Genomic DNA, 23,660 nt, shown 5'->3' on the forward strand with positions numbered 1-23,660 from the left:
AGGGAAAAGAGACTGACCCGGGAGCATTCTCTGCTATTTATTAACGCAAGTCGTTCTGCTTCCGGAGGTCATGGACATGACTATTTTGACATATGGTCTCGGTGATAGGCAGAACGAAGGTGATCATTCCCTTTTTAGACCGTAGTGACGGTCAGAGTGAGGTCGAAACAGATACCACAACACAAATTCATAACCCTAATAATAATCTTTCCAAAATCAATAGGTGCCTTGCGCCACTCCGGGTGCTTGGGCCCTAATAATAATAATAATAATAATAATAATAATAATAATAATTAAAAAAAAAAAAAACCTTACGGAAACACTAGACTAGGGCTTCCGCACCATCCGATGCTTGGCACTGCCACTTCCTGCATAATCACTGCCTGCATCGTTAATGCTTGGTGATCAAGAGAAACCACGGTGCATTTTCAATGAATGCTTTGAGCTACAAGGACTGACACACACTTGAGGAGAATCATGTCTCATACGTCAGGTTTGAACTTACTTATTACTTAACTTTTTACGAATATGCTGGGATGACAACATCGGGAGAGACTTAAGGAAAACATTCCATGAACAATATAACTTTTCCTTTTCCAGGGAGGGAGATAGAATAAAAATATATAAACAAATATTAGCTTTTAATGCACTAGCAGTCAATTTTGATTTGGGAATATTTCTTTGATATCATGTATTGTGTCAGATTTGGGTGGGAAAAATCTAAAATACATATTTTTATGTTTATCGTCTGACACTTTGCTTATTTGAGTCTGTAGAATTCAGTTACAATGTCGTCAAAGCTGTTTTCTTGTTTCCTGTTTGAAACTTATCTTGTTTCCTGTTTCCTGAGTAGTTGCAAAACAAAAACCAAAACTAGTTGCAGCAAAAAAGAAATGATGTGAGGTTCTGCTTCACCTATCCTTTTAGCAATTTCCACTCTTTTTCATTCTCTTATTTAATTTACAAGCTAGATTAGCAAAGACAGTGACACCCGTAGATTTAAATCTAAAACTTTAGTGGTTAATTATTACTTTATATGAGCCAGCCAAGTCAATAGGCAAAAACTGAATGGCAAGTCACCTTGAAGTTGGATTAAAACAAATTGTGCTTGGCCAGCCCGGCCGAGACCCAGAGGATCATGTAGAAAATGTACTGAGCAAGAACAGAGGCGCCATTTTAAAAATAACGGTGGCCAGCAAGCGACATATGCGAAATACAGCTCCGTCTTTGACGTCTGCATGCAAAGAAAAACTCGGATTCATCTGCAGAATTTCCCTACATTCAAAGATGTAAGTTGTGAACCCATTTTCTACAAGTCACATGTCTTCCTAACATTCGGGCATTGACATTGTATTTTCCAACAAAACAAATAAAGAGAAAAAACAACTTTGTTTGTGATCTGTCACTGTCTCAGCTAAGCTCTTGTGCACAGCCACTTATTCTCAAAGGGTCTAGACCCAGAGACAGTTGATAAACTAACCTGCCATAGTTTTGATAGTACACTACCACAAAGTAGCTGAATGTATGTAATTTTCAGGTTAGTTTGCAACAATATACAAGCTTAACCAAAGTCCTCACTTCATGAGATGTCTCTCGTAGTTCATCCATCTTCGATGGAGGAAGGGCATCAATCTTTGATTCCAAAGTAGAAATCCTCTGGGTTTCGGGCTGGTGAGTCACAATTTGTTTTAATCCAACTTCAAGATGACTTGCCATTCAGTTTTTGTCTATTGACTTGGCTGGTTCGTATAAAGTAATAACTAACCACTAAAGTTTCTGATTTAAATGTCACTGTCTTTGCTAATCTAGCTTGTAAATGAAATAATAGGGTAAAGTTGGACTTGCATTCACGCACATAACGTTTGACTTGTTGCTCCGATTTTCAAAAATCAGGTATCGTTGGACCAAGCCGAGTTCAACGATTTTCCACTTAAAAGCCTACTCCTGCCAGCATAAATGCATGCTTGCTTGTAACTTGTAATGTGCTAGACATGAAACTTGCTCTGACCTCTTAAGGCCATACATCTGACTGCAGCATTGAGCATTGAGTTGCCATGGTTATTCGGGCCTAACTGCTTGGCCCCCTCATTGCTGCTTGCAGCTATATTTGTCCATTTGAACTTTTATTTTTGATTTATCAATAAACTGGTTATCTCAATCATTTACTTCCTTCTTTGTTTTTACTTTTATCATTTGCCATATGCCCCTTGGGATTTTAACATTCAGGCAGAACAGTTCAGTGTTTCATTTTCTGTTAAGTGCCGTTTTCATTTTTACTGTGTAAGCCCTGTCTGATCTGCCAGCAAATGGATATTGCCCTTCAGCTCAGGCTGGAAACCTGCACATTTATCTCCCCTGCTTCCGTTACAAATTTGTGGGGACCAATCACAAACTGGCTTATCCACCTTGCACACCCGAATCGTTGCTCTGGTTGGTTGAAGGACTATCCAAGCATACAGTCATTTGAACTATGCTCATTGACCACGCCCCTCTTGTGCAGTAGAAATACGTACAGCGCAGACTCCCCAGACCTCAAAAGACTGATCTTGGTCCGGTGATAGCCAGGCTAGTTTTCATTAGTGGCGTTAATAGAATATGAATACAAATATGTCACTACAATGGACGTGCATACCATACAATATCTGATGACCATCGATTTGTTGATGTTATAGGTTAGACACTAAAAAAGACCACCCTAGATTTTGCTACCGCTCATAAATGCGGAAGTAATCGTTTTTTAACCTAGGCGGTCTTGTGCATCTCCACGCTTCCCGATTGGTCAAAGTCACCCCAACCACGAGAACGCGCACGGATCTGAGCTGAAAGCTTAGTTTGACAAATTCATCCGTGAACGAGTTTCGTAATACCACTCAACTCTGATTGCGACTTTCGTATTTATCGATCCAGGTTATCCAAAGAAAGCCTGGTTATGTTCAGCGAGATTCGTAGTGTACCGCCCTGGTATTGCAGGATGTAATGGTGAGCATGACCCTTCTCATCAGTTGTAGTTACTGGGTGGTGCCTTATCGTAAAATGCCAATTAGTAATTGACATCAAGGAGCATAAACACTAGCTCTTTCACTGTGATTTGAATGCCTTGCTCAGAAACTCAGTTAAACTAATCATCTGATCATGATTCTCTTTTTGCAGTGCAGTCCCACACTGGCAGAGAGGAGGACTGCACCATGGAGCAGAGATGGATGAGAGGTATACATACTATACTGGTGTAATGTGCACACAGCGCTCATATAAGAAAATGAAAAAATGCACACCCTTTGAGGTGCTGGCACGGGACGTAACGTATAGAAAAAGATTATTTTGCTGCACACTCGGTTCTCAGTCTTAAATTTATGGACACCAACGTTTCGGCCAGTTGGCCTTTTTCAAGGTTTCACACGGAGCAGAGATGGATGAGAGGTATACATACCATACCATACTTGTGTAATGTGCACACAGCGCGCATAAACAGGGATTTCAGATGCATGAACGCAGACAAGAGGTGTAAACGTTTGGCTTCAGAAAGTAAAAGTCCTGCCCAGAGTGGTAGATACAACAGAGTGGCGACACTCCAATAGACCTCCATAGGAAAAAATGGCAGCGCTATTTCCGCGTTATGGGACTTTTGGAACTGTTAACAGCCAATCTCTCAATGAGTTAATTTTCTACACCCTCCAGCATCCAGAAGTAGGCCTACATCCCGCCCTCCTGCGATTCAGCCATTCAGCGCAGGTTTTTTGGAACTTTTGGTCGTGTGGTGGCAATATCAAAGAGTGTCGCAACTCTCTCTTTCTATAGACCTCTGAAGTTCGCCTACAAAAAAGCTACCATCTTTGCCCAAATAAGGAGATACGGTATCTTATCTTCGGGGATTTTCAATTATCGCACCTGTTAAACTCTCACGGGGATGATGACATTGTAAATGCAGACGTTTTTCGCTACGCAGTTTTGTGCTGCCGTCTGGTGGATACTGGCTGAATCCCAATGTCCGGACTCACGGACTCACGGACTTTGGTGCGCGTTCTCGCGAAATTCGTAAGGGCTTAGGGCTGTCCCAATGTCAAATTACAACGGGCGTGAGAGCTCGAGTACACACTTACCGAGCCCTTTCCGTGAGTCCGCATCGGTGCAGACTTTACCTAAGGGAATTACCCACAGTTCAGAGTGTTGTGACGTTTACTGCGGAGATCATAGAAAAATCCGGAAATGAAGGTAAACAACAGCAGCACGACACACACGTGCATGGTGCAAATGTTAGCAACGTCTTTGTTTGTAAACATCGCCAAGGTACATGTGATCTCATGAAGTGCTGTCCCAATCCCAAAATACCTATCTGAGTCCATGTGGCCTCACACACTCACTCACTTAGCACCTGAAATCAATTAAGTCTGAGTCCTTAGTCCTAGTCTTTAGGGCTGACATTGGGATTCAGCCACTGTGATCTTCGGCAGGTGAAGACGGCACCCTTTGATCTTTGCTACCCCAGAGCTAACTTACAGTGCAACTTGCCATAGGCTGTTAGCTTCAATTAACTCCCGGATCTCCTTATATGGGCAAAGATGGCAGCTTTGGATCATTTTTGTAGGCGAACTTCAGAGGTCTATGGCTCTGGTCCTGCCATGTATTCACGGGTTTCTTCAGGTCCCTTTCCACAGGTGTATAGAATCAAGCACCTTGATTATCAATGCAGACTGCATGGAGCTTGATTAATACACCTGTGGAAAGGGACCTGATGAAACCCATGAATTGGTTCTACCTGTGTGCTTAACGCAGGTGATTTCACTAATTAGCCGATCTACCTGGCTTAAGAGCTGTGCTAATTAGAATCACCTGATTAAGTGAAAGGTTGGAACTAAAATGTGGCAGGACTTTTACTCTCTGAACACAGATCAGTTAACTGGTGTTGGTCAATAAGGTTAATGTGACATGTCACAGTTACAGTGTGGAGAACACAAAAAGCTCAATGTTTCTCTCCAAATTCTTTTCTTATGGACTGCATCCAACTGTAGTAATGTGCCAGCCAACTGGGTGCAGCCTTCAAATTTAAACAATAAGCCCTGAGAGGTCGTACTTTACTCTGATTTTAGAACAGCTAAAGGCTGACTTACATTGTACGATTTTGATCTGTTTTAACAGTCGGCGACTAAATTTCCAAAATCATGGGAGTTGTAGGCTACTGGAATCGCGGCGCACTCCCGTCAACTAAATTGTTTAGTGTAAGGTGCCAATCTTAGCGGTTTTAAGTCCGTCGGAGTTAGTCTTTTTCTAGTTTTGCCGTTACGACAATATCAAACATGTTTGATATTATCGGAAGTCTTTTCAGTCGTGGCCAGAGGTGTCAAAAGTATTCACATTCATTACTCAAGTAGAAGTAAAGATACTAGGTTTTAAAAATACTTTTGTAGAAGTGGAAGTATCAACCCAAGCTTTGTACTTAAGTAAAAGTATAAAAGTACTGGTTTCAAAACTACTTTAAGTATAAAAGTAAAAGTAATTTTACTAAAATGTTAATGTTGAAAAATGTGGGATCCACTAGCTACCTGTTTCAGCCGCATATGCCCATTGTACATGAACACACATTCTAGTAACAATGCAGATACATTAAAGAACCATATGTGTACTACTGAGCATTAACATGTTCTTCATGGAGCGGAAGATATGATGACTAGTCCGTATGAGTATTAATGGTGCAAAAAGTCAAACTGCAGAGGCATGTTATCAATAACCTTTATTAGAATGTAAATGTACATCCAAGCTTAGCTGCAGGAATTTGTGAGGGCAACGGATGTAAGATAACAAAACTGGACAAGACAACTGGACAAATTCAGGGTTAGTGGCAGTTACCATATGGTTACCATATGGTTATCTATCGTATACATTAGTGCTGTCAAAATGTATGATTAATCCAGGTGATTAATCAAAACATAAAAAAATACTTGGTTTGTTTGGAAGGTGGGACCAAAGGATGACTTCCTTTTTTGAGGGCTGCTGAAGTAAGTTGCGTGTAGCCTACTAGGCCAGTCAATCTAGCGTTTGACCCATAACTAATTGCAATAGTAATCATTCCAAGTTTTTTGTGATCCCTAGGTATATCTTATTAACATATAAAAAATCTACCCATTTATATTTAGTGGAACATACTTTTTTTCAAGGTCAAAGGTAGCAATTTCCAATGCATTTTGCCATTGGGATTTACTACTGGTGAAATGGGTAAAATGTTAAACTATAGAAACTTTCACAGTTGTTTACTCACATTAAGGCAAATATTTTTTGTATGACAAGTTTTCTGAAATGTGATGTTAAGATATGCAAATGAGACCAGTTTTACTTAAATATGCAATAATTTGCATATATTTCTAGAAAACTAAATCTGAACAATAGGTACAGTCAGCTTCAAAATAATTGCTGTATTTTGCTTCTATATTGGATACCAAAAGCCTATGCAAAGGGAATATTAGATATTACTTCATATCACCTCAGAAATGAGGAAATCAAGTCAAGTCAAAATCAATGCGTTTCAATGGAAGTACATTATAGAACAAATGATTGTCAATGATATGGTATGATGGAAGTATCTCAGTGCATGCCAACTCACTTGATATGTTGTCTAAAGGTCAATATCTACCTTATGTGACTTGGCATGCATTGGGATACTTCCATCGAACCTATTGTTCAGAGTTAGTTTTCTAGAAATATATGCAAATGATTGCATATTTAAGGAAAACTGGTCTCATTTGCATATCTAAACATCACATTTCAGAAAACTTGCAATACAAAAAAATCTTTGCCTTAATGTGAGTAAACAACTGTGAAAGTTTCAATTTGATATCTATAGTTTAACATTTTACCCATTTCACCTGTAGTAAATCCCAATGGCAAAATGCATTGGAAATTGCTAACCTTTGACCTTGAATAAAAGTATGTTCCACTAAATATAAATGGGTAGATTTTTGATATGTGATGCAGGAGGGTTTAAGGATCAATAAAAAGTATGAACCATTACTATTGCAATTAGTTTAAGTTTTGGCCCTTTTTTGAGCTAGATTGACTGGCCTATACCTCTTTAGACGAGTTGGGTGTTTCTCCTGTGGAGAAAAATGAATGAACACCATTAACTTACAAATATCCCATATAGCAGTAAGCTCAGATAACATTTGGCTAAAGTTGAATTTAAAATCACACACAGTGCCCACCAAACGAACTTGCAACGTTAAATCATAACCTATCGCCAGCAAGCAAACCATGGCATGTAGGCCTACCAACCAAGCCATAGCAAGCAAATCACACACAGTGCCCCCAAACAAACTGGCAACATTGAATCAAAGCATGTAGGCTACAGTATCTAGCCATAGCAAACATTCAAAATGTAGCCTACCATTCGGCTAGTACGTTAATAGGTTACTACAATATTGTGCCAATAATCAACTGATAATAACAAACTCTCAGCTTACCTCAATATGCTTTTTCAAATCAGACGGTGAGTTTTTGAAAGCCTGTGGTACTGAGTGTAAACTTGCAGCAGTGCATCCGAAATTAGCTGTTTTTGCATCCAACCATTTCGAAAAGTTCTTCCAGGGATCTTCATTCAGGTGGTGTGATGGATCGCGTACAAACCAATAGGGTGTCGGAATGGTATGTTTACACTTATCGTCCAACCACAATCAAATTCACTCTGTACTTACTGCGCGATTTATTTGGATAGTTTTTTTTTTTTTAATGATGACAAGCCAAAATGAAATAGGAGTAAAGAGGCTATTTTCAAAATGTAGGGAGTAGAAAGTACAGATACTTGCATGAAAATGTAAGGAGTAGGCTAGAAGTAAAAAGTAGGCTGAAAAAATATTACTCAAGTAAAGTAGGCCTATAGATACCCAAAATTTCTGTAAGTATTTGTACTTCGCTACTTGACACCTCTGGTCGTGGCTCATGCAAATAGTGACGTGAACATTAAAAAACAATAGTGTTATTGTATGAGGAGTCAGAAAATCAATGTTTGCATTTGCTCAGATGTCTTTATGGCGGCCATATTGAAGTTTAAATATTGGCGAGACACTATAATGGGGTAAAAATTTTAACTAGCAAATATCATTATGAAACTTCCCCAGTTTATTACTTACATTAATATAAGAAAATAATGTATTACAAGTTTTCAAGAACGTTATGTTTCAATATGCATCAATGTGCACCGATAGGCTACTACGAAAGCATCGCGATGCCCTGAAATTAAAAATGTCACGATTCTTAATTTTATTAGTATCGATACTTTTAATAATGTCCGTGCTCTTCTGAAGTAACGTGCGTGTGTGTGTACCGGTGTGCACAAGGCACGTTTAGTCCCTTCCCTGCAGAGTCAGACCCGTGTAGGCTCTGCCACCCTTGCCTGCGCGTCTTTTCTCCTCACACACGTACTGCTGTCATGCCATAACCAGCAATACATGGCTGCTAGTTTAAGTGCTGATGTGGCTGCACAGCAGCAACACAATAATAGCCTAATACCAAGTTCATTTGCACACTTACATCTCTCAAGTTTGTAGTTCACCTACCTATGCTATGATATTTAGGTAATTTAGGCTTACGGTTGGGTGGGTTTAATGTCAGTAATAGGCTACGCAACCATGGCTAACTTGGACATCTGGGGAGAACTTGTTTGCTAACTAAAATCATAGTGCTCACTGAAGTGCTCATAAAGGAACATTGCAAGGCACTCGTCTCTTATATGATCCCAGAAAGATTTTCTTCGACTTGTTAGTGTTTTGAACATGTATATTATATAATGACACGGATGGAAAGCATAACGAGCATCCACATATCCTTGTCATGCAACTTTTTGTCACTCACGTAAAAACCGTATTTCTTAAGCGACAGGCACTCAATTACAGACACCACTAATGCGCACTCAATTAGACCTACACATCACATTAAAGATTTGACTAATAGTCTTGATATCAGTACACAAATGACTAAACATTTTTGGCTACTTGTAATTATGCAGATTGTAAAATACTAAACATTATCAGCAAAATATATACACTTATATATGAATTCCAAAATATATGATATAGAAACATATGACTATCATTTTCTGTGTGTGTATGTGTCTGTGTGTGGAGGGTCGAGCAGAATCTTGGATGGCCACTGGTGTGAATGATCATACAATATTCAATATAGGCTACTGATGAATAAATAATCAAATCAACTAAAATTGTAAAAAAGCATCGAATAAGTATCGAAATCGCAATTCTTGACTTAGTATCGGTATCGAAACAACAATTTTGGTATCGTGACAACACTAAAACCAACATGTTCAAGGCCAGGGAATCAAATGGTGCCAGTTACAAAGCTCCAAGACTTTACCACATTGACCCATAGATGCATAAGTGGGTCAAAAATTACCCGGTGTGGTTATTTTCTTGCCATTTCATTGTAATGAAAAGTTGTTTGCGTTTAATATTCCATGATCCTCCTAAACAATGTTTTATTTATCTTCCCATTGAAATACATCCATAATATGGGTTAAACAAACTATAGCAGTTGGTCAGATAACTCGGAGTTCCTTTTATTGAAGAGTTCTGTAAAACTTGGATGTTCTGGAACTATCGACATGCACATTTAGACCACAGTATGATTAAGCAACCTTTTTAAGTGGACATGTGTCTATACATCATCATAATCAAGAAGACGCCTACGTATCATAAGGCCAGAACTGAAAGACTCAGGAGAAGCTTCTATCCTCAGGCCATCCGAATCGTGAATTCACACTGTACTGAAATTGCACACATTTATTCTCCAGCACTCACAAACACATTTTAACAGTACACACATACTAGTGGCGGTTGCTGCTCATTGGAATAGGGGAAGCTCTGATAAAAATGGTCAACTATTAAACTAATATTATTGCTGCTATATTGTTATTTGAGGGGGAAATATATCCTAAAACAGAATAGACCAAACAGTAGCCTATAGACGAATCCGGCGCTGGATTCGTCAGATACGTAGCTGCTAGGGTTCTGAGACATTGCAGCTGGCTTGGTTAGATTAGAACTAAGCTTACATTTTACCAGTTCACTTTGGGGGGTTAAATATGCTATTTGGTAGCCTACTAGAGTTATAGTACGTGACTATTCTACGTTCATATGCCTTGCTGTTTTATTTGGAATCTCCCATGGTGGGGAATGCTATCAAATAGCTTATACAATTCAAGTAAACATTAGCAATTTAGCCAAGCAACACAGTTATTATAGCGAGCTATGTGGCTAGCCTACAACTTAGCCTAAATACACAACTGAAACAAATGCAAATCACGAACTCTGTAACTCCACATTACGGTTTTATTGATAGGATATGTTGTGTACAACATGCAATAGAATTAAAATTTTGAGCCTTGCCTCTCGAGTTCACCTGCCAACCCTGTAAGGTTCCGTAACTTTCACGCATCCCTGAACTTTACACCACAGCCCGTCTCTGTTGAAACTTCCTGTGCAATCGCGAAATATGCTTGTCAATCAAAAAAAATGACGGTTCCTCCAATCATCATACAGAAGCTCGGCATCCGAGCCATCCCACTGTCCCATTCACCCCCAGAGAGGCCGGGCTTCCCTGGATATGACGATTTTGCGGCGTTTATCCAATATTAATCTAGCTTTTCCTGCACTAAGACCAGCCCACTCCGTAGCGCCATCGAAGTCCAGTGAGGCCGAGCCTCTATGGGGATTTTAATGGATCGTGTCGTCACAGCAATGCATTAGACGTGCGAAATCACGATAGATGACAAGCAAAACCTTGTTGCAAAACGAAACTATAACGATATAGCCATGAAGTTGAACACGTTTTTACCATGTTCTAGTTGGAATATTAGGCTTGCTAATGTAGCTCATAATAGGCATTATTTCATGCAATTTTCCGTGATATTTTAGAGGAGGCTGAGCCTCCCCTGCACTCAATGAGCAATCGCCTCTGACACATACGCACACACACACCTACACCTGACTACAGGACTTCATATCACACTTCTCCATGCACTCCACAACTCTCACAATACTTCTCAACTTTTACACAAACATTGACTGCCCTCCTAACCCACCTTAGGATTCCCCGCCGCTCACACACACACACTTACAGGCTCCCTCTACCAGCACGACCCCAGGCAGTTGGGTTGGCCCCTTGAGCCGTGGATCTGCCCAAGGTTTCTTCCTGGACAAGGGAGTTTTTCCTTGCCCCTGTTGCTCCTGGGTGTCCCTTGGTGCTTGAACACACACACACACACACACACACACACACACACACACACACACACACACACACACACACACACACACACACACACACACACACACACACACACACACACACACACACACACACACACATCATTCACCCCCTGCAGCTCTTTCTCTTACTCCCCCCCATGCACTTACCCCTTGATGCTTTTTGCACTTATCCTGCCCCTCCTTACTACCCCCCCCCCCCCCCATATGCAAAATAGGTGAAGGAACTGGCAATTGCACTGCACTCTTTACTTTAGTAATCATATGCATGTTACAAATAAACATCCTTGTATCCTTGTATAATCATCATCGCTTTCATACATCATGGCTTGTGAATCCTCATCATTCTGGCACTGGCAGCTGCACTGACACATGTCAGTACAGGCTAAGCTCTGCAGGAGCACCTCTCAGAAGAGCAGTCAGACTTACACCTTGTCCTAACCGAACGCGATGCGAGCGAACATTAGCAATAAAATCCATTTAATTCCATTGTTTTCAATTGGAGTGTCCAGACTGAAGCGACGCGAGCAGCGCAACGTTTTTAAGAGAACTTTTGTCGGACGCCCCGTTTCTATTTTCTTTTTGTCGCTCGCATTGCTCTACTATTCTGAATGAGAAATATGGAATCCCGTGACACAACACAATGGCATATTTAACGGATTCAGTGTAGACAGACAATATTGACAGTCGCTCGCTTGGATCTGGTTAGGACACGGTGTTACACTTACATTGAATCTACTCAAGAATGGCCTTTGGGGCTGGAAGGACCTCTGTGGTCACTGTGCCATCCGAGTGTTTGAAGTATCCGTTTTACAGAGGATCCAGCTGTGGATCCTGCACAGCAATGGCTGCCTGTGCCCATACTCTTCTTTGGAACTCTGAAGATGTGGCTTCAGAGCACCAAGTGTTGGGGGGAGCTTGTTACTTTCTGCCCAATGTTTGCAGAAGAGATGGCATCGCAGTTGAGGGATGTAGCGACCACACTCAGGGTTTAAGTATTTAGTAATAATGTCTTTATTAGACAACCGTACAACATGTGGGCTACATACAGATGTATACTTCCTGGTAATCTCAAGTCTCGCGTGATCGCGGTATTTTAAAGTATCAACTTAAAACACTACATCTTCCCTCTTTTTAAAGAAAAAACTTCAAGTAAACTGAATAAACAGTTCATTTAGACATGACATAATCCTTCTGCCAGACTGGTGGGGATCTGACTCTGGTCGAATGTGTTGGTGCAGGAATCACTTCAGGTTGTGCGGGTATTGGGCCAGTGTTCATGGGGCCTGGAGAGGATGCACAAGTGGGATTGGGGGGAGTGACTGGGACGGAATCTGCAATGGGAAGGGCTGAATCCGGGGTGGAATCAGGCGCAGCAGGGGCACTGTGGTGTGCAGACTCGCATGGAGCGGCACCATCAAACTTCTTCAGGTGAGCAGCATTTCTCATCCTGGGCGGGCCATTAGGTTGTTGGACTATGACTGCGTTTCCGTGCTTTCCAATCACTTCATAAGGTTGGGTTTCAAAGTTTGGATCCAATTTGTTAGTCTTGTGTAGATTCTTACAGAAAACTGTGTCTCCTGTTTCTATTCCTTGATCTTTGGCTCCTCTTCTCTGATTTGCAGCTATGTTACGTTTCAGCTTGTAAAGAGCGTCTTTGTCCTGAATTCCTTCAAACTCAGTAGACAATCCAGTGAAGCTGGGTAACTTGTCTCCAAGTTCTCGGTTCATGAGCAGCTTTGCGGGGGACACTCCTGTGGCTGTGTGGGGAGTGGTACGGTAGTGGAACAGAAAATTCTTCAATACTGTCTTCCAATCTTTCTGTTCAACCTTGGCTATTTTGACTGACTTCAGAATTGTTCTGTTGAAACGTTCAACTTCTCCGTTTGACTGAGGCCAATATGGTATTCCTTTCAGCTGTGTGATGCCATGAGTGGTGAGATATTCATGGAACTCCCTGGATGCAAACGGTTGTCCATTGTCGCTTCTCAAGTACTTTGGATATCCATGGGTCTGGAACATCATTTCAAGGGCATCAATGACATTTTTAGCACTTGTGACTCTCATGTACGCAACTTCAGGCCATCTGGAGAAGTAATCAATTACAGCAAGTAGGTAGTTCCCTTCAGAGATGCTTAGTAGATCGATAGCAAGGTACATCCAGGGTTGATCCGGTAGTAGTGTGCTCTCCAACTCTTCTGGTGGAGCGTTCTTCCCAACTACCTGACATGGATAACACTTCTTTACTCTCTTTTCTATCGTTTTGTCAATCTCGGGCCACCAGACCTTGGAACGCAGACGATTTTTAGTTCGCACGATTCCTTGGTGTCCTTCATGTCCTAACTCAAGTACCTGTTCTTGCAGCGCTTCGGGAATCACAATCCTACTGCCACGCATGACCATCTGTCCGGCTGTCCAGAGTTCATCCTTGACTGCTTGAAACACAGTGCCTTTGAAGTAGGTCCAGTCATTGGTGAGTATGGCATGACGAAGTTTAGAGATTGTTGGATCATCTTTTGAAGCGTGCTCGACTTCACGAGGAGTCAGTGCCTGAGGCACGGAGTCTTTGACGATGCTGTAGATGTAATCTTCAGTTTCCTTTTCTTCAGCTTTGTCCGAGTCACCAACAGGTTGACGGCTCAGGGGATCTGCCTTGTTGGTTTTGCCAGGAATATGAATGAGCTCGTATGTGAACTGCTGCAAATACAACAGCCACCTTTCCACTCTCGCTGAGGGAGGGTTTGAGTTAGACGACAACACCTTGATCAGAGCTTTGTGATCTGTCTGGATTTTGAATTCACATCCAATGAGGTATAGACTGAACTTGCGGCATGCCCAGAATACTCCAAGAGCTTCTCTTTCGAACTGAGAGTAGCGGGACTCAGTGGGTGTGAGTTTCCTACTGGCATAGTACACCGGCTTCCAGACACCATCAAGCTGTTGCTGTTCCAGTATTGCACCTAGGCCAACAGGTGAGGCATCGCACGTGATTCTGGTTGGTCTACCAAGGGTGTAATATGCCATGACTGGAGCTTTAATTAATGCTTTCTTGAGCAGTTCAAATGCCTGTTGTTCATCTTCTCCCCATTTCCATTCAGCATCTTGCTTTGTAAGATCCCAGAGGGGAGCGGTTATGGTAGCAAACTGAGAGACGAATTTTGCACAGAACTGAGCCAAGCCGAGGAAACTGCGCATTTGTGAGGCGTCTGCTGGTGGAGGCGTGTGGACTATAGCCTTGACCTTCTCACCTGAGACCTTCAGGCCATCTTGCGACAGGATATGACCCATGTAGTTGATGGAGGTCATTTTGATCTGACACTTCTTTGCATTAATGGTCAGCCCTCGTTCAGCTAAGCGTTGAATCACTGTGGCTAGTCTTGAGTCGTGCTCTGCTTCTGTGCTACCAACCACTACTATGTCATCTGACATGTTGTATGCACCTGGGCAATCTTTGATGACTTGACTGATTATTTGTTGGAATTTCTCTGAGGCCATGTTCACCCCGAACACAAGTCTTTTGTATCTGTAGAGTCCTCCTGGTGCAGCAAATGTTGTGATTTCTCTGGAGTCTGGATGGAGTTCTACTTGATGATACGCCATGTTGAGGTCAACTTTTGTGAAGAATTTCCCTCCGGCCATTTCCTGAATGGTCTCTTCGATTGTAGGCACTGGGTGGCGCTCACGGATGATGGCTGCATTGGCTCTTCGCATATCAATGCATATTCTGACATCTCCAAGCCTACCGTCACCTTCTGGTCTTTTCTCAACAGCGACTAGCGGATTCACCCAATGAGCTGGTTCCGTTACTCGCTCAATGACATCAAGTTCCACTAGCTCTTGTAATTTCTTCATAACAAGCTGTCTTCGATTGAATGGAATTCGACGTACTGGCTGGATGACTGGAGTGACGTTCGGATCTATTTTGAGTTTGAGCTGATAATTTTTAAGTTTTCCCAGCCCAGTGAAGACTTGTGGGTGCTTTATGCGTAGATGTGACCATGTGTCCACTCCAGAACAACACAGAACATCCGCGTTAACGCCAACCCTCAAAAGTCCTAGCTCTTTGCTGGTTTTGCCACTTAATAGTGATGCCTGGGCTCGTGGCACTACGAAGAATGAAGCAGTGACGCGCCGTTCCGTACTAGGGACCTGTACTTCTAGCATGCAGTTACCTAATAGTGAGAGAGGTTCTTCGCTGGCATATGGATACAGTTTAGCAGACGCAGGTTAAAGTTTAATTTCAGGTTTGGCCTCCTGTAGCCTTTTGAAGTCATCCTCTGACAGTGTGTTGTGTTGGGCGCCAGAGTCTATCACTAAGGGCAGCGTGACACCGTTCAGATGAAGGTTTATGGTGTCTTCTGTTTTTGATATTCTGAATAGGTAGAGATTGTCATTGGGGTCATCATCAGAGTCATCATTTTCCCTTTCTTCTACCCTACGTTGAGCTCCTCTACCTCTACCCTTACTTGCGCTCCAACCATCCTCACTGCGGCCTTGAGCTCTACCACGGCCCCTGTGGCTGTATGTGTCATTTTGCTTTGTCTTTGGTTTATCTCCATCTTTACGGAAGCAGAGATCATCAAAATGTCCTATTTTCCCACAGTGGCTGAATTGATGATTTTTAGATCGGATGCATTCACGGCCTATGTGTCCTTGGGCTCCGCATTTGTAACAGCCAGACAGTGATGTCGGTTGGAATTTTGCTTTTTGACTGATTTTATTGTGGATGCGGTTTGTATTTGACGTAGAGCCAAGAATGAGCGCTTCTTTGTGATGATAAGTTCCAATAACTTGGATAAGGCGATCCAGTGTGAGATTATCGTCACGATACAGTTTCGCCTTCAGGTCTGAGTTTTCAATGTGTAGCAACACTTTATCTCTAACATGGTTATCAGACTCAGCTTCAAAGTTGCATGTCTTGACCACTACTTTAAGTCGAGTAATGAAATTGTTTACTGTTTCTCCAGCATTTGGCTCGGTTTCCCAGAATTTTGTGCGAGCTTTTGGTATATTTTCTTTCAATGCAAAAGTTTCGTCAAGAAGTTGAATGGCTACCTGATATACATCTCTTTCAGGCTCTTGGTCAGTACCCCTCTGATGGGCTTTTTTCTCATCGGTGAAATTTTTCCATATCTCACGCAGACCTTCTCCTCCTGTCAGTAAAAGCACAGCTCTCTTTTGAGCAGCATTCGTGACACCTGAGGCTATGATGTATATTTCTAACTCTGTTTTCCAGTTTTTCCATCTCTGATGCAGAGTTTCAGGTTCGCCAACAGTATCTAATGGTTTGGGTGGTGTTAATCCACCTAGCGCGACAGCCATTTTACTGTTAATAGAGTGCTAACGACCTTTTCAGTGGAGGCTATATTTAGAATGAATGACCGCTATCGTATTGGCTTGAAAGTCCGGGATATACACGCTCAACTTTAAATATTAAACGTTTTTGGTATATCACAGGAGAATAACAGTCACTTCCCTGAATGAGTGGCATTGGATTTCCAGCAAAGTTGTGAGTTTAGACGTCCTTTCTTTCCGAGGGAATTCTCACTGATTCACTTTTCCGACGTCTAATGATGCACGCTCCGGTCAACACTTGTTCTTTTCTTCTCACTCGGTTCGCCCACAGCTGAAAATGTCTCGTTTCCTTTTATGTAGGTCTATGATTATTCAACTGTCGGGAACATCCTCGTCGCCAGTTGTAGCGACCACACTCAGGGTTTAAGTATTTAGTAATAATGTCTTTATTAGACAACCGTACAACATGTGGGCTACATACAGATGTATACTTCCTGGTAATCTCAAGTCTCGCGTGATCGCGGTATTTTAAAGTATCAACTTAAAACACTACAAGGGATTGCCAGGATGTTGGCAATCTTGTGGTGGGCTATATGTTGTCTGTAAGGAGTGTGGCTTTCTATGATGCAGTGAAGTGGGGGAGTTAGGTTAAGGTGGGGTAGGAGGGCAGTCAGGTGTGTGTGTGTTTGTGTGTGTGTGTGTGTGTGTGTGTGTGTGTGTGTGTGTGTGAAAAAGTTGAGAAGTATTGTGAGTGTTGTGGAGTGGATGGAGAAGTGTGATATGAAGTGCTGCAGTCAGGTGTGTGCGTGTGTGTGTGTGTGTGTGTGTGTAAAGTGTTAAGATGTGTTTGTGAGTGCTGGAGAGTGAATGTGTGCAATTTCAGTATAGTGTGAGTTCATGATTTGGATGGCCTGAGGATAGAAGCTTCTCCTGAGTCTCTCAGCCTGGCCTTATGATACATTGGCGTCTTCTTGATTATGATGATGTATAGACACTGTCCACTTAAAAAGGTTGCTTAATCATACTGTGGTCTAAATGTGCATGTCGATAGCTCCAGAACATCCAAGTTTTACGTTAATTCATTTTGAACTCTTCAATAAAAGGAACTCTGAGTTATCTGACCAACTGCTATAGTTTGTTTAACCCATATTATGGATGAATTTCAATGGGAAGATAAAAAGAATAGTTTTGGAGGATCATGGAATATTAAATGCAAACAACTTTTCATTACAATGAAATAGCAAGAAAATAACCACACCGGGTAATTTTTGACCCACTTATGCATCTACGGGTCAATGTGGTAAAGTCTTGGAGCTTTGTAACTGGCACCATTTGATTCCCTGGCCTTGAACATGTTGGTTTAGCAGTTAAAATTAACAGTTTAGCTTATTCAGAAGCCGAGATATTACAAATTAAAGTTGTGCGCAAATTAGTGCATATCTAATTAGATCATGCCTAATTTGCATATTGAAACATAAAATTCTTGAAAACTGGCAATACATTATTTTCTTATATTAATGTAAGTAATCAACTGGGGAAGTTTCATAATCATATTTGTTAGTTAAAATTTTTACCCCATTCAACTGTAGTGTCTCGCCAATATCTTTTAAACTTCAATATGGCCGCCATAAAGACATCTGAGCAAATGCAAACATTGATTTTCTGACTCCTTATACAATAACCTTTCCAAAAATGTATAGTTTAGCAAATCCCCAAAAAATTCCCACAAAGGTTAAAATCTGGACATGACTATTTGATACGAGTAGGCTATCATATGAGTTCCTGTTGATGATGACGTGTAGCCTAGTGCACGATGGATATAATTTTAAGGAATCTAGTAGCAGTCTTGTAAATAGTGACCCACAGTCTTTGCAAAATCCTAATCTGAGACTGGCCTGTGACTAGACTGTGACTAGAAACTCGATGAATTGTCTTTAGATTTGAGAGGGTCTGAGACTGTAGTCTTTCAAAAATCTTTTCCAAATCTTTGTAAAGTCTGTCAATGTAAGGTAGGCTTAAGGGGCATTGTTAGACTGTTCTGCAATCAGTGTAAACTATGGACTCGAGTGGCTTATTGCTTTTCTAAAACGGTTACTACACACAGTATATCTGGCAAGATTTCATGAAACCAAGGCATAGCAACAAGAAATGTAACGATTTATTCATGGATAATCATTCTTCTGCCAATAAATATATTTCCTCTATCTGAATGGTTGCCAAGCAACATCGGGATGCAGTTACTCTAACTTTTGTGTAAGCTGTAGTAGCGCAGTACTATAGAACTATTGAATGTTTCACAGGTGAGACCACAGGTTTCACATCAGCAGTGGGTCCAGTGTTGCCAGATTGGGTGGGTGTCCGCCAGATTGGGCTTCTTTTTACATCGTTCGGCGAGGGGAAATAAGATGTAGGCAGGCAAATAACATTTTGAGTTAAATGGTATGGCTATGAGATAAACTTTGTTGGGCGTTTTTTTGCTGAAGACGGCAGGGTGATTGGGCGGAAGTCATTCAACTCAATCTGGCAACACTGAGTGGGTCATGTGTAACTGTAGTCTCTTTAACTCCACAGAGAGGCGTGAAGCTTTGAGGATTGTGCTGGTGGGGAAGACTGGAGTGGGAAAGAGCGCTACCGGAAACACCATCCTGGGGAGGAAAGCGTTTATATCAGAGATTTCCCCCTCCTCTGTGACGGCCCAGTGTGAGAAGGAAAGAGCAGAAGTGAATGGGAGAGCCGTGTATGTTGTTGATACTCCAGGCCTGTTTGACACAACTTTCAGTGCAGAAGTGATCAGAACAGAGATTAAAAAGTGCATCTGTCTATCCTCTCCGGGTCCCCATGCGTTCCTGGTTGTGATCCAGCTGGGGAGATTCACACAAGAGGAGCAGAGTACAGTGAAGATGATTAAGGAAATCTTTGGTAGTGAATCAGACAAGTGCACAATGGTGCTGTTCACTTATGGGGAGCAACTGAGGGGTATAACCATTGAAGAGTATCTGAGTAAGAGTGCCCAACTTAAAGAGTTCACTGCTCAGTGCCGAGGGGGATATCACGTGTTTAAGAACGAGGACCCAGAGAGCCCAGGGAATCAGTCTCAGGTCACACAGCTGCTGCAGAAGATTGATAGGATGGTGGCGGTGAATGGAGGAGGCTACTACACCACTGAGATGTACCAGAAGACTGAAGCAGAGATTGAGAAAAGGAAGGCACAGATTCTGAAAGAGACAGAAAAGAAGAGAAAGAGAGAAGAGGAGGAGCTGGAGAAACGGATTCAGGATGCAGCAGAGTTGAAGTTAAAGACAGCTAGAGAAGAGCTTAGAAAAGAACAAGAAAGAGCAAAAGAGGCCGAAGAAAAGAGAAAGAGAGAATGGGAGGAGAGGGAGAAACGGATTCAGGACGCAGTAGAGTCAGAGAAAAAGAGAGCTAGAGAAGAGCTTAGAAAAGAACAAGAAAGGGCAAAAGCGGCCGAAGAAAAGAGAAAGAGAGAATGGGAGGAGAGGGAGAAACAGATTCAGGATGCAGCAGAGTTGAAGATAAAGACAGATAGAGAAGAGCTAAAAAAAAAGCAGGAGGACGATGCTAGACGGAAAGCTGAGAAAGATAATGCATTTATTGAAGGATGCAAGGGTGCAGGTGCTGCAGTAGGTGGTGCAGCAGTAGGTGCTGCAGTAGGCAGCGTGGCAGGGCCAGCAGGGGTAGTAGTGGGAGCAGGTGTGGGAGCAGTACTGGGAGTAGTAGCGGGAGCATGCGCCACACAGTAGATTCAGGCAGTACATGCAGATGCGCCACACAGTAGATTCAGGCAGACGCACCATACAATAGATTCAGGCAGTACATGCAGATGCACCATACAATAGATTCAGGCAGTACATGCAGATGCACCATACAATAGATTCAGGCAGTACATGCAGATGCACCATACAATAGATTCAGGCAGTACATGCAGATGCGCCACACAGTAGATTCAGGCAGACGCACCATACAATAGATTCAGGCAGTACATGCAGATGCACCATACAATAGATTCAGGCAGTACATGCAGATGCACCATACAATAGATTCAGGCAGTACATGCAGATGCGCCACACAGTAGATTCAGGCAGACGCACCATACAATAGATTCAGGCAGTACATGCAGATGCACCATACAATAGATTCAGGCAGTACATGCAGATGCGCCATACAATAGATTCAGGCAGTACATGCAGATGCACCATACAATAGATTCAGGCAGTACATGCAGATGCACCATACAATAGATTCAGGCAGTACATGCAGATGCACCATACAATAGATTCAGGCAGTACATGCAGATGCGCCACACAGTAGATTCAGGCAGTACATGCAGATGCGCCACACAGTAGAGTCAGGCAGACGCACCATACAATAGATTCAGGCAGATGTACCATACAGTGATGGAACAGCAACACTGAAATCCCCTTTCTTTATAATATGCATTATCATGGTGTAGAAGGCGGTAGAAAGTGAAACCGTGGAAAAGTATGATTGTACCCATAAGGTTTGCTAGAAATATATATAAAGTATACCTGCTTGATACTAGCTTGCTCTAAACCAAATAAAAATGTGCAAATGCAGCAATGATAGATAAACTTGTATGAAAAGGATATTTACTCAGATTTTTAAAGTGTGATTTCACTTGAATGTAACCTTACTTAATGTAACTTTACTTAAATGTAACCTTACTTAATGTAACTTTACTTAAATGTAACCTTGCTTAATGTAACCTTACTTAATGTAACTTTACTTAAATGTAACCTAGCTTAATATAACCTTACTTAATGTAACCTTACTTAGAATAGTAGTGTGTTTTAGCAGTAGATTAAAAACTGTATTTTTTCTTACTTAAACTTTAAAGAACAATTCTTTAAACTTAAAATGTATTTTTCCTTGAAACTAATAGAATGTTTAATCAAAAAATGTATATGTTTTAATTAAGCTTATATAGTATGTTATGTTTAATGGAATATGCTTAGAACAAGTATAAAGGAAAAAACTTGAAGTTCATGTGCAGGTGTGAGTTCAGAGCAAGGTCACCAGAAAGGGGAAATAGAGAAACAAAGGACTGGGTTGTGTCAAAGCACGATAGGTCTAGACTTGGGCGTGAAAGTAGTATAAAAGATCTCCTTTGCTGGGGCTTTGGGCTCTTCTCCTTTTTCTTTTGGACTCTGAATTTTGCATTTTGAGACTGATAGAAAGAGATTTGATTTTAAGTCCACAAGAAAAAGTTGGGTTGTTTTTTATGCACAAATAAAAAGTAAAGCCAAACAGTATAAAAATCCAAAATATAAAAGTGCCCCAAATAAAGGTAATATTTCTTAGAAGTGTTTCTTAATTTTTCCCATTTCATGAAGAAGCGGCGGATTACATTCATATCAATTTTATGTACTTACAAGTTATATCACCGGCAAAAATTCCTTGACTATTCCTTGTGCTTGGGTGTCTTTCTCACATTTTATTCACCCAAAGTTTGGTTCACAAATCTCATTTCAATTTTGTTCCCAGAGTCTCTTGGCAGTATGTTTCGTTCCAAATTTTCCAAATGTATTATGGGTTACAGAGCAGGTGCTCAACTAGTAGGTGCAACAGCAGCTTTGCTAATGCACTATACTGTGGGTCTCCTGGTCTATATACGGTAGTACCTAATGCACCTGTGGGTTTCCTGGTCTATATAGTACCTAATGCACCATACTGTGGGTCCCCTGGTCTGTATAGTCCCTAATGCACCATACTGTTGGTCTAGTTACTCTATATAGTACATAATGCACCATACTGTGGGTCTCCTGGTCTATATAGTACCTAATGCACCATACTGTAGGTGTTCTGGTCTAGTTCCTCTATATAGTACCTAAAGCACCATACTGTGGGTCTCCTGGTCTATATAGTACCTAATGCACCATATTGTGGGTCTCCTGGGGCCGGTTTCCCGATAACGTTCACTCTTAGCGAGCTACGAAGACTCCAAAGGTATAACTTACCAAAGTTGTTTACCTTTCTAGTCGTGGTTCCCGAACTATCACTTAGGAGTCTTCTCACGAAAAGCTCCTTACGTCCGACGTATAAGGCACTGTCCACCATGAAGGTGCTGAATTAGGTGACATCGATTGCTCAGAAATCGATTTTTTATTTCACGCGGAGGCTTGACAGACTTATGAAAGCGTTCTTTGCACCAAAACCATTGCTTAAAATAGCCTATCGCCCCCACACCATTCACGCAACTTCAACGTGGATGAACTTATTAGCACACAATGATAAATAACGTAGTGTAGAAATTAAATGATCTACGTAGGTAAGTAGGTTATGTTTTCATCTGGGTTTGTTTGTTGGTCTGTTAGTTTGTCTCCTGCATGGATAAAAAGATTCGAACGCATCATGTTTGAAAGCAGAAGTCTGCGCTCTCTGAGTGCTTTTCTAGTTTGTTTGTTTGTCCGTTTGTTTGCAAGATAGGCTAACTCTAAAAGTTAAAGATGGATTTCGATTAAATTTCCAGGGAAGATCTGAAATGACCCAAGGAAGAAACTATTTAATTTTGTGAGTGATTCGTATCACCGTCTGGATGCAGGAGGCGTAGGCTACATGTTTGCTTGGGGGAGGTTTGTGCTTTTATAGTTGAAATAGGCTATATAGACTTTTTTTAATCACAGCTGATTGACCAACATCCTCATTCAGTATTGTGTGCCTTTGGTTAACATTAAACATGACAGCAAGCCCGCACATTAGGCCTAAACATTGTAGGACGGTGGGGGAAGCAAAGAATAAAGCGCTTTTAACTATTTTCAAATGCGTGCACGTTTCATATTTGCATGAAAACATTTCCAGAAACTATTTTCTAAATTAGCATACTTACATAAAATCATTGGCGAACCAAAATAGTGATTTTGTATCATATGAGTTGCATGCGTAACGGAAATTGCTGTAGGGTACAGTGGCGGCGACTAGCGTCGCGAGTCGAAACATTGCTAAGGTGCAGCTAAGAGAGGTCTGAGAGTGCTCCAGACCACTCTTACCAACGAACGACGTGCGAAAGACATTCGTAGCAAAGAAGGTTTCGGGAAATGCGTGAGGTACTTAAGGTAGAGCTTAAGA

At 41.5% G+C, this 23,660-nt stretch overlaps 1 protein-coding gene across 6 annotated transcripts; it reads left to right on the forward strand.

The window, feature by feature from the left end:
* The first annotated feature begins 390 nt into the window (after window positions 1-390).
* LOC134072818 (GTPase IMAP family member 7-like) lies at window positions 391-21,888 on the forward strand. Of its 6 annotated transcripts, none has more exons than XM_062529673.1 (4): window positions 391-493; window positions 3,151-3,207; window positions 19,128-20,358; window positions 20,490-21,888. In XM_062529673.1, exons 1-3 carry the CDS (start codon window positions 478-480, stop codon window positions 20,315-20,317), a joined length of 1,263 nt encoding a protein of 420 aa, XP_062385657.1. In that variant the 5' UTR covers window positions 391-477; the 3' UTR covers window positions 20,318-20,358; window positions 20,490-21,888. The 6 variants fall into 6 exon arrangements, with proteins under 6 accessions (XP_062385657.1, XP_062385658.1, XP_062385656.1 ...); XM_062529674.1 differs by having other exon boundaries at window positions 19,128-20,323; window positions 20,927-21,887; XM_062529678.1 differs by lacking the exon at window positions 391-493 and adding exons at window positions 1,634-1,671; window positions 2,908-2,979 and having other exon boundaries at window positions 19,128-21,888.
* Window positions 21,889-23,660: the final 1,772 nt, after the last annotated feature.

Source organism: Sardina pilchardus, chromosome 24 (assembly GCF_963854185.1).
Source record: "Sardina pilchardus chromosome 24, fSarPil1.1, whole genome shotgun sequence".
Classification (NCBI taxonomy): Eukaryota; Metazoa; Chordata; class Actinopteri; order Clupeiformes; family Clupeidae; genus Sardina; species Sardina pilchardus.